Source organism: Ictalurus furcatus, chromosome 7 (assembly GCF_023375685.1).
Source record: "Ictalurus furcatus strain D&B chromosome 7, Billie_1.0, whole genome shotgun sequence".
Lineage (NCBI taxonomy): Eukaryota > Metazoa > Chordata > Actinopteri > Siluriformes > Ictaluridae > Ictalurus > Ictalurus furcatus.
The window spans coordinates 25499511-25511795 of NC_071261.1; the positions used below are offsets into that span (position 1 = coordinate 25499511).

Genomic DNA, 12285 nt, shown 5'->3' on the forward strand with positions numbered 1-12285 from the left:
ACCAACCGGCATGTATTCGGGAGGTGGGAGGAAACCGGAGAACCCTGAGGAAACCCACACCAACATGTGGAGAACATGCAGGACTCCATCCAGACAGTAACCCAAGCTCAGGATTGAACCTGGCACTCTGGAGCTATGCTGCAGAAATATACCACTGTGTTACTGCAGGTTGTAATTTATGATTAAAAAAACTTTTTTTTTTATTACATTTGATTAATTATATCACACTGTGTATGTGCAAATAATCAGCGTTGCTGTTCCCTGTCCCAAACATGCCATCAATGGCTAACTTTGAGAACAGCAATTACTTGAGCAAATAAACTGAGTAATGAAGTCTTGTGCATCTAGTTCAGTCATCTTAGTGTTTCAGCCTTGTCTTACAATGTGGTGTTATTTATTTATTTATTTATTTATTTATTTATTTATTTATTGTTGTGCATGACCAACATGGATCTTTTGAATGACATTATGGATTTAGAAAGTTACTGCAAATAACTTTACACCCTGCATTTTATGACACAAGAAATGGAGAAGTGAATCATTAAGACAAAATGATCAAATGTGACAAATAAATAAATAAATAAATAAATAAATTTAACAATAGCCCAGCTAACAATCTGTGGTTAGCAGAATATTTTCAGAACACTGAGGTTGGTTTTTAGAAGCCAGTTGTTGTTTTCAGTGCTTTAGAAGACTTTCACGTACAGTGGTGCTTGAAAGTTTGTGAACCTTTCAGAACTTTCTATATATCTATATAAATATGACCTAAAACATAATCAGATTTTCACACAAGTCCCAATTAATTAATTAGTTAAGAGAACCCAATTAAACAAATGAGATAAAAAAAATATTATACTTGGGCATCTACTTATTGAGGAAAATGATCCAATATTACATACCTGTAAGTGGCACAAGTATGTGAACCTCTTGGATTAGCAGTCTAATTTCTATGTGAAATTAGAGTCAGGCGATTTCAATCAATGGGATGAGTGAATGCCCTGTTTTATTTAAAGAACAGGGATCTATCAAAGTCTAATCTTCACAACATGTGTTTGTGGAACGTACAAAGGAGATTTCAGAGCAGCTCAGAAAAAAAGATGTTAATAGTCATCAGGCTGGGAAATTTTACAAAACCATAATATGTATGTCTCAGTTGTTTAATTGTCTACTTTTAGGACTTGTGTGGAAATCTGATGACGTTCTATCTCATATACATTATATTCAGATATATAGAAAAGTTTAACAAACTTCCAAGCACAACTGTAATGTATAATGTTTAATTAATAGGCATAGATATGATATGATATACATTTTATGATGTTTATAATGTGTTGCTTCAACTGTTGCTTCAAAAATATTTTCAGGAAGGATAACACTAATAAAAAGTTAATATTAGTTCTTGCCTACCTGAGAACATTGTGTCAGTAACTTTTGTAATAACACTGTGTATCCATCTTTGGTTTTATGTTGTAATGTTACAGCAGAACTTTTGTACATCCTGTATATCATACTTTACTGAATGTTTTGATAACGCAGTGTTAGTTGGGAGGGCATGGCACAGGAACACAGCCTTCTTATGAGCTTTGTTTTCTGTCTTTTTGCTTGAGAACTGATTCTCTCGATTCAAAATGAACGAATCGTTTGAGAGTCGCCAGGCACTGATGTGCTTCTTTCTTGTGCGGCATTGAGAAGGAAGTCTCGCCCTCCCCCTGGACAGCCTTTATTTATTTATTTATTTATTTAATTTAATTTTTTTTACAGAAAGCACCGGCTGAACTGACAAACAGTAGCACTTTAATAGCAACGACGTAGTGAACAGTTCTGGGTCAAAGAATATTGTTTTATATCTCTTAGGTTAGTTTATGGGGAAGCAGGATATGCTACTCTAATAAATTTATAATAACATTTTGTAGCCTCTTCAGTCACTTCTTGAAGAAGAGTTAAAATCAATTTCTAATGAGCAGACTGCAATGGGTCAATGTCGCCCTCTGCTGGCGAAAATATAAAATTACACACGCCACAATCCAAGGGCGTAATATACGTGATTGCGTCACTGCAGTTGGCGTGGGCGGACGCAGAGCTGTATCGGACAATACGGAAGCGAAGAGAGCGAATGTCAACAAAACAAAAAGAAGACGGAGAAAAGGTAGGTTAAGTGTATTGTTCGTGCTATATAAACCGAATCAGTCTTCGGTAAAGTGGTGAAATTGATTACAACAGTGTGGTGTTTTAATTTTTTAAGACAACAGTCGGCTGAAGAAAGACAGGACGGAAAGTAAAGAGAGTGGGCAGCTGTCGGTTAGCATTAGCTTCACTGGCTAACAAAGTCGAAGGAGTGTGATCGACAGCTGTTCCTCCGGCTTGTCAGGTCAAAAACGAAACTTTCATATGAGGACTAGAGAAACGCAGACTGTCTCTGTATCTGACGGAACGTTTTAGTATTTGTTCACGGACTTCCGGACATTTTAGTGTTTGCGTCGAAACCTAGCGCGAGCGTTACGTCATTGCTGGGAACGGAAGCAGAAAGGGAGCCAGTTCACGACTGTGTTTGTGTGAGCGTTGTTTCTACCGTCGCTGTGTATCTTCCTCTTGGTATACGGTTAAAATTACAGTTCGGGATAACAGGTTAGGAAGCAGATCTTTCTGTTTCAGTTGAGTGATTTTTCATGTTTCTCATTTACAGATAAAATCATCACACACGAGGTTTCCTGTCTCTGATATCCTGTGCGGCGGAGAGCTCATGGATCTACTGACATGAAGTATTTATACCATGGACTGTGATTTAGTTTAGTTTTCGGTAGATAGAAACATTTTAGATCTCTGTGGGAAGAAAAGCAACATGGATGCCCTCTACAGCCTGTGGATTTTTAGCCTTTTATTTTTAACAGGTAAGGATGCATTTGCCCCTAAACACACAGTATGTGTTGTAATAGCTCCATTAGTGTAGTGTTGTCCTTGCTCAAACACCCACACTGACAAACACATTTTATATATATATATATATATAAACTATATATATTAGTATTTGTGATGCTCTTAGTGATTCTGGTATGATTTGTCAGTGTCGACTTTACAGGGAAACATTGCTAGTAGGAGTGGGCAATATCTTATCGTTTGCGATACACCGGTAGAAATTCTCCCCACAATAAGAATGAGTCTTCCCGTGATAATAACGATAAAGCCTAGTTGATGACGTATTTCCCTGTGCGACAGTCTGCGACCTGTTCGCAGCTCACGTGCAGATCGAAAACAAGTACAGCGGAAGGCAGACGTGAAGCTGAGGATGAGTTTACCGCTGAACGAGGAGCTACTGTACCTCTACAATCTGGAACTGGTTCAGTTACAGAAAATTAGTTTGACTTTAAGATCTATGTTTGTGTTTTTGAGGCTCTCAAGACTGCATGCAGCTGTCACTTGTAGTTAAAAACAGTGGTGCATGGTACTATATTTATATCGTCACTGATATCGTTATCGCAATAAATACCAGAAAATATCTTGAGAGAGTTTTGAGTCCATATCGCCCATCTCTAATTGCTAGTGCAGTTACAATGGTGTTTAACATAAGAAAATATTTAAACAATCTCAAACATGAGTGGTAACAGTCAGGCTTTGCTGTTAGCTCATACAAACACACACACACACACACACACATTTTCCAGTGATGTTCAATGTCAAATTAAGTAGAAGTAGTGGAAACAGGAAACGCTGGAGTCACAATGCATTGAACCTATACAAAGTAGTTGGACCGTGTTAAGGCAAAGACTCGGATCAACTAGTTAATAATCGATTATAATACGAGAAGACAAGCACACTGGTGTTGACGGTGGTATTAGCCTGATATTACAAGCTTTGGAAGCTGATCTGTTTGAGCGGAGTGTGAGGATGAGGATCTGAGAGAGCTGGACAGACTAAAGGAATAGCAGAGCTACTCCAGGACCAGGCGTGGGAACCAGTGCAGTAGTTAAAGAACTTTAAGCTCATTACATTTCAGTAGTATTGACTACCTGTGATTGGTGTGTGTGTGATAACTGATTTGATATACATTTTGAAATAAAGCAAGCTTTACTTGTCACAACCTGTCACACTTCACCACATATAGAGTTCATCCATTTTCATTTGGTGTAGGATGTTACTCCCACATCTGTAGCTATCTTTTATCTATAATAATCTCAGTGACTGTTTTAATTCTTAATCTAACATCCATGTCGATTTTTTTGTTGTTATCTCCTTCCAGTCCACTGCAATCTGGAGCTGGCCTCCAGTTCAGGTGAGTGAAACGATTTCATTGCTAAAAGTCATCTCATTCAGACATCTTGTACAGTTCTTGATTTGATTAAGGTTGTTCTGGACAGATGACTCATTGTTTTATACAATGAATTATAGTCCAGTGTAGGTTTATGGTAGTACTTACTGAATTATATGCCTTTGTATCTTGTGTCTGTAATATGGTTATTCACTGTAGGCAAGTTCCAACACTAAATACAAAGCCTATTCCAAAAAAGTTGGGACGCTGTGTGAAACGTAACTAAAAACAGAACATACAGGTTTATGAGATTTGCATTCTGTTTTTATTTACATTTTACACAGCGTCCCAACTTTTGGGGTTGTAAACATGACTTCCTTCCTCTTATGCCAAAGATTAAATTAGTAAATATGATCCTGTGCAATATGCATACGTATATAGGCTGGTTTATATCCCAGACACCATGTCCATTTTGTTGTTAATTTCATAGTGCTTAGCTGGTAGGACAGTTGTGAAATAAATGTTTATGATGCGCTATAATCAAACTATTGATATTATGTTTTCTTGCAGCACATTGTTTCAAACCACCAAAAATATTACAGTCAAGACAAGGAGAAGTCCGTGGTTCCAGCCGCTATGGCCCTCCCGGCCCTGTGAACTGCAGCTGGGTAATCACTTCCCCAGTGGGAGAGCGTGTGATTCTCAGGTACGGTGAGATACAGACGCATTTCACATTCGAAAAGTTTGATATCGTTAACTTAGGCAATCTGAGTGAACTTTTAAAAGGTGATGTTACAAAACAGCGACGACATTTACAGCCTCACAATGAGGAAGTGAAAGAGTTTATGGACTATTTAATCAATGTTTACGCCCGGTCCGTTCATCTATCTTGCATATCAGGATTATATCCAGATAGGGATTATCTAAACCAACATGCAGTTGTCCAAGCAAGCAAGATGCATTTAAAATAGGTTTAAATGCGATCACTTAAATCACTTCAGGAAGTCTGAGACACATTTTATCCAGATGTTAATACTTTTGGATGAAAATCCACCTACATTATGACATGACGGCCGTGGTCTGTGACTGTTGAAGCTGTGGCTTTCCATTAAGATCAGGGAAATTTAAAATGCTATGCAACCAAAGGGGAACAAAACCTGAAGTCGGTTTTCAGGAGTCTTGTTTTTGTTCAGTTTTACTTTATTGCAAACTTTTCTCTTAAAATGGTGACTGTGCATCATCAAGATGTGTGCATCATTTATTCATTCATCTTCAATAACTGATTTATTCTGCCTATTGCTGGACCACTGGGAAGTCACCCAAGATAGGATGCCAGTTTATCACAGGGCACCATGCACACAGTCGTTCACACCAATGGGGCAATTTAGAGTAGCCAGTCCACCAATTAACATGTTGTGTCTTTTTTAAATTTGTTGTGTTTTTAAATATGTTTGAAGTTTTAATTCCTCATTCTTCTCTCTGTCTACTTCTTTTTTTCTTTTCTTTTTTCTTTTTTCTTTTTTTTTTTTTTTTAAGTTTCTCTGAGTTTTTCATCAAATGTGGCTGGAGCTGGCTAAGCTTGACAACCGTTACAGGCCAGCCCGTGTCGCTCTGTGGATACGAGCTGCCTAAGCCAATGGAGTTCTCTGAGGGAAACATTACAGTGACACACCACTTTGTTCCGCACTTCTACTCAGTTTCAGGGTTCCACCTTTCATACATTAAAGGTAGCGCAGATACCGTTGTGAGTTATAGTAGTATTATTCCTCCCAACATGCAGGTGAATGGCGATATCATATCATAACATATTGTTGTATTTCTCTGTCCAGACAGCGGTCCGTGTTACCCGGGCGAGTTCGAGTGTTACAGTGAGCGCTGTCTTCCCATGTCCTGGCGCTGCAATGGCCAGGTGGAGTGCCTCGGGGAAGGTGATGAGCTCGGCTCGGACGAGGAGGACTGTGACCCTATCGAACCTCAACCTCATCCGGACAATGAGGCCTCACCATTCCCAACTGAAATCCCAGCAAGCTCAGCTGTTAACTCGAACATGGAGATAGGAAATCTGCCACATGGGGTGCCTGATCTCTCCTCTCCAGCCCAGGGTGGGCCCTGTGGGGGTAATCTGCATGCCTTTTATGGCTCTTTTGTGCCTCCTGTGCTGACGGGGGCATCAATGGAGTGTGTGTGGTCAGTGGACCCACAGGACTCCCGACCTCTCAAGTTGGAGCTGCAGCAGCTGGTACTTGGCCCTAAAGACAGCCTTATCATCACTGACCAGCCTGCCGGGGGTGGCAATGTCATTACAGCTGTGAGTATATGGGTGCATAAATGTGGGTAAATAAAAGCTTGAATCCTTATAATACCACAGTCATCTGTGGTCAGAACTCGAATGTAGTGTGCCCTCATTGTTCAGTATTCACTATATACTGTACACTGTTCTATAGAAAGCACACAATTCAGACAGTGCTTATTAGTGAGTGCTTTGGATGCATGTCAATGTGACTTGTTACATACAACAATTAAGATATTACAGATTATCTAGCAACACAAAACTACAAAATATTAAACAGAAACATTAAAATGATTTTTTTAAGTTAAAGTTGGTTGTAATAGTGTTAAGCTGATCTGTTATCCATACTAACAAGTACATTTCGGGCTGAAAGAAATTGCTATGCAATGTGGTGGTGCAGAAGTTGCAATATAGGTAATATAGTGTCCTATTCAGGAAATATAATTTGTCCATTGAATTCAGACAACACTATTACCCCAAATAATGCACGATACAGTGTGTGTGACAAGTCAGGAATGAATGGGAATATGTAGAGCAAATATGGCACTCTGAAATATGTTGAGCAAAATGTGCAAAAACATGATTCAGCAGTTGAGGAAAACTGCGTCACGTGTAAGGGTGAACATGTAGAGTACGTGTTGTAAATAATATATGAAGTATACAGTCATGGCCAAAAGTTTGCGATCACTATACATTTGTGTGACTTGAAACTACCAAGTTCAGTTGCTCTTTTGACTGTGGTGACAACAGTGGACTGCGCCACGTTCAGTTTTTTGGCAATTTCCCTACTAGACATCTGCTGTTTGTGCAAAATGAAGAATTGCGCACGCTTCTCTGACGACAGTTCCTTTCCTCGAACCATGATCAAATCTGCAAACAAGAAAGCGATAACAGAGTCATTAAAAGCAGTATTCAGTGTGCATGTGCAGTACCCACGTCAATGTTTGTCAGTTATCGCTCATTCGGCATAAAATTACAACAGCATATCAAATTGCAAGATCAGTAAAACAAAAAGAAATCACAAGAGACCAACTCACCTTGCAAGATTTGTTACAGCGAAGAACTATAAATTATTATTTAAAATAAACACAACTTTCACAACAGACACCACGACTACCATGCAATATTTGGTGAAAGAGGCACAAATGGACCCAAACAGAGCTAAACCTAATTAACTACGAAAAATTGCATGAAATTGTTGGTGATCGCAAACTTTTGGCCATGACTGTATGTAGTTTTACTGTCATTAGTTCCTGACTTTTTGGACACCCTGTGAAGTAAATAAGGGTAAAAATCATTGACTCCTCTCTCAATGAGACTGATGAGCTCACATATGCAGGTAGCGTCTCCTCCAGGTATGTTCAGCTGCCCTGTAGCTTTGTATGAGTGGCAGGTGGCTGGCGTGATATGTCTCAGAAAAAGCATGTGCTAGATTTTACCCTCTCAGGTAGCTGTTGTGTGATGGGGAGACTAATGGAGTAATTCTTTTCTTTGTTTTTATAACAGGTCACATATACATCTACTGACAAAACAGTGGAGGTGGAGTCCCCTACTGGTCTGCTGTCACTAACCTATCGTGCACAGGAGCCCTTTGAGGGGCGGGGCTTCAATGCCACATACCGCATCGCTGATTACTGCCTGCCCTGGGAAGGTCTTTGTAAGGGCTCAGAGGGAGGCTGCTACACGCAGAAGCAGCGCTGTGATGGTCACTGGGACTGCGCAGAGACTGGTCTGGATGAGGACGGCTGTGGCGGATGCCCAGCCGGCTACTTCCCCTGCGGGACACTGGCTCTACAGAGGGTGGGGCACCTGGGCCGGCCTGCCTGTTATTCCATCAAAGAGAGGTGCAACTACCAGCTGAACTGCGCTGATGGGAGTGACGAGAGAGAGTGCAAAGTGTGTCAGCCTGGCACATTCCACTGCGACAGTGACAGGTGTGTGTGTGTGAACAACTGCTTTAGTCAGGCTCATTGACCTTTTTATACTTAATCTGTTTATGATCTGTGGCACATACCAGCATTTACTGCAACCTCACTAAACCCGCTGCAGTTTAATCAGGTTAAACATCTTTGACTGGCAGGGAAATAAAAACCGCACGCAAAACATCCATTTTTAATGCAACACAGAACATGTTCTGCATAGAACAGCTGGAAGCAAGGGACAGCGCACAAAGTTGGTCGTTGTGTTATGATCTGATTTTCATTGGATTCAATTGGATTTCATTCTGGCTCATCAGCAGTGCACTTGCTTTCAAGTATAAGGGCTTGTGGGTAAAGTCTTAACAAATGCATGAAACAACTGGGAATAAATGGGTTTCATGCATGAACACGTTCATTTACCACTTATTTCAAGGTGCAGATGTGTAGGTTGGGTGATTTGAGCATAACATCCTGTTTATGAATTCTGGTGCAGTAGAGGTGTGTTTGTGTATGAGTCTAATATTCCAGCCCTGTGGTGCTGCAGGTGTGTGTTTGAGAGCTGGCGCTGTGACGGACAGGTCGATTGTAAGGATGGCACCGATGAACTAAACTGCACTGTGACTCTGCCTCGAAAAGTCATCACCGCGGCGACTGTGGGCAGCCTGGTGTGTGGTCTGCTGCTGGTCATTGCAATGGGCTGCACCTGCAAACTGTACTCACTACGCACTCGAGAATACAGGTGAACCCCACGTTCATTTTTAAAACATTTTTTTCATATTGTGTATATATATATTTTAGATTTAGTTTTATTTTGTGGTTACTGTGTAGGCAACAGATAAAATATTAGTCATAGACAGACAAAGCTTAAGTAAGATGACTTGCTCATTGTAACATCTCGCTCTGTATGATTGTTCTCTCTCTAGCTTGTTTGCTCCAATCAGCCGTCAAGAGGCAGAGTTTATCCAGCAGCAAGCTCCGCCCTCCTATGGTCAGCTGATTGCTCAGGGAATTATTCCTCCTGTAGAGGATTTCCCTACTGAGAACCCAAATGAGGTATGAATTTAAATAGGAACTGTCTATGAAATTATATTAATTCTTGTTTGAGTTTTTTTTATAATATGTACTTTGTTGCTTCTGGTTGGTGTTTGTGTTTTTTTTACATTTGTTTATCTGATTTGTTATTTTTTTCTTCTTCCCGTTCCCAGCCCACATCACTTTCTCTGAGAGGACTGCTTCAGCTCATCAGACAGGACAACATCTCCTCCCCACGGCGAAGACGCAGACCACGGTTTGTCCGCCGAGCGATACGCCGCTTGCGTAGGTGGGGCCTAATTTCTAGACCATCCTCTAGATCTTCCCAGACAACGAGCTCCACCACTCAGCAGACAGAAGCTGCTCCTACAGGCCAGGAGTCCAGACAGTCCGGCCCTCCAGGCTCTGCGGTGCCCAGAGAAACCTCTGATCAGCCTTTGCCACAAAAGTTGGGGTTGTCCCAACAAACAGAGCAACAACAACAACAAGCGGATGCACCACCTCCTCTTACCCCGCCCCCTCCTCCTCCTCCTCCACCTCTTCCTACGACACTTCCCACAACTCCACCTTCCCTCCAGCCAGCTGATCCTCCAGAAACACGTCAGATCCCACCTGTTGCTGTTGCCCCCAGCAGCCCCTCCTTGGCCTCTCTCTTCCATTCTCTGGGGCTAAGTATCTCTCGTTTCAGACATTTGTCTTCCCCTACCGCACTTCCTCTCTCATCTTCCCCGTCTTTTTCCTCCTCTTCCTCAGAAGACGAAGTGCTACTGATCCCTCTTTCCGATGACACGACCTCTGAGGATGATGTGCCCATGCTGACCTGAAATGAACTGCACTCTCTTTCACTTTTCTCGTCTTTCTCACTTCCTCCCTGTTTTTTCACCTCTAAATTATGATCTCAGCATGTAAGCGGCATCGTGTCTGCAGTCTGTGCTGGCAAGGTGCCTTATTTCACACGGATAGGTTAATTTTCCTGACTTAAATGTGTCAAGTATTGGATGAATGTGTCAAAGACTTTAGTCTCTGTGCTTGTTAGATGTGCACTTACTCAGAGATGGAAGAAAATGTTGCACAGAAAATCTTCCTTGGCCTCTCTTTAATGAGTGTGTTTACATGCACAAGCCGACGTCATCTTGTTTCAGCATATTTAAGTGGATGTGCAGACAGCACACTACACTATCATAAATTAGATTCAAGAGGACATCTATGCCTGGATTTTAGCCCATTAGTCTGTTATATAGAGCATGTATACCATTAAGCTGATATCTTTTATTTTTCTACATGGGTATGTGTGGAAACTGTTAGGTTTAGGAGATGATGCATGTACCTTTTGACTGAAAATGGAAACAGCTCAAGGACTGACAACAAGGACTGTGACATTTGCAACGTTATGAACTCCAAAATAAATGCTTGTTACTGGTATTAAGAGTCACTGCTTATAGCCATGCTAGTAAAATAAATTCTGTTATTTAGTGACTCGTACAGACCTATTGCTATTTTTCAGATTATCAAATTACTTAAGAACTTGCAAATCATTCTTTTTTTTTTTTTTGCAATTATCAGTACATGTAAACACACTCATTGAAACGGCATGTCCTGTGTTTTACCCTCTGCAAAATATACAGCACCATGCTATATGGCTTATTCTTCACAATTAGTTAACATTTGTATGTATGTATATATTTGTATATGTGTGTGTGTGTGTGATACTGCTATACACATTGCTGTGTGTATTCTTTAGAAGTGCCTTTGATAGAGCTTCCTATAGATCACTAGAAACTATGTGACTGTATGTACTTGCACATGAAGGCCAAACACACACATGCAAACGTTTACGCCTCAGTTTGATTTTAAATTTATCCAGGCCATGTATAGATTATTGCATGGCAAGAACACGTGTGTGTGTGTGTGTGTGTGTGTGTGTGTGTGAATGTAGTCAGTCAGTTGAGACAATCCTTCTTGGTGCCTGAGGCAGTTATTCGCACCACTGACCTGAAATACTTCACCTTACTTTAATGACAATTAAAACAATTTCTTCTATTTGTTCTTCTAATTTCAGCTTTTGGCTCAGCAAACAGTGAAAGAAACATGAGTGCCATAACTATAATCATCTTTTGCACTTGCTCTTATGAATCCCCCCCTCCTCTTTTTATCATGTTGATATTGTTTTTAATTACTGAATGTATTGAAGCGGCTAGCTGTGTAACGTTTCTCGCCAGTGGTGATTGCAATAGAAATTTGTGGTTTGGAATGGAAAAAAAAAAGAGAAAGATTTTGATGAATTTCTTAGGATGTGTTTCACTGTATATATGCTGAAAGATCTAGAAAAACCACAATGAATAAATCATTTGCACTTTTATGACTGTGTTGTCATTATTATGTGTTTAGTGAATTCTGTTTATAGCTCCTTTTGTGCTTTTGAACTTTTTCCTGGCATGATTGGGAGGATTTTCAATTAAAGAAGCACTGAGAGGGTCAGTTCCACTGAAACTAGTGAAGAGGTGTTGTAATGTGTTATTTACACATCAAAGCCTCTATTGTCCTTGTGCTCTCTGTCAGATTTTCTTTCTCACACCTTGGTCAAGAACAGCAGTGATCCAGACGAAGCATACAATGATAAAGAGAGAGGATACAAGAGGAATGAAAACACATGGTGGAGTTTCCAGTGATTTTAAACGAGGACGTCCGATACAGGTCAGCTCCATCTGTTCTTATGATTTACTTATCAAAGTATATTTTAAATGTACCGGCATTTTAAAATCGACATGTTATGTCTTAGGCGTTCAGGCTGTTTCTGTGTA

At 40.4% G+C, this 12285-nt stretch overlaps 1 protein-coding gene across 1 annotated transcript; it reads left to right on the forward strand.

Annotated features, from left to right (window-relative positions):
- Window positions 1-2035: 2035 nt before the first annotated feature.
- Window positions 2036-11841, forward strand: lrp10 (low density lipoprotein receptor-related protein 10). Its single transcript, XM_053629438.1, has 10 exons — window positions 2036-2146; window positions 2684-2888; window positions 4235-4267; window positions 4814-4949; window positions 5780-5970; window positions 6073-6551; window positions 8040-8467; window positions 8997-9191; window positions 9376-9505; window positions 9658-11841. Exons 2-10 carry the CDS (start codon window positions 2840-2842, stop codon window positions 10306-10308), a joined length of 2292 nt encoding a protein of 763 aa, XP_053485413.1. The 5' UTR covers window positions 2036-2146; window positions 2684-2839; the 3' UTR covers window positions 10309-11841.
- Window positions 11842-12285: the final 444 nt, after the last annotated feature.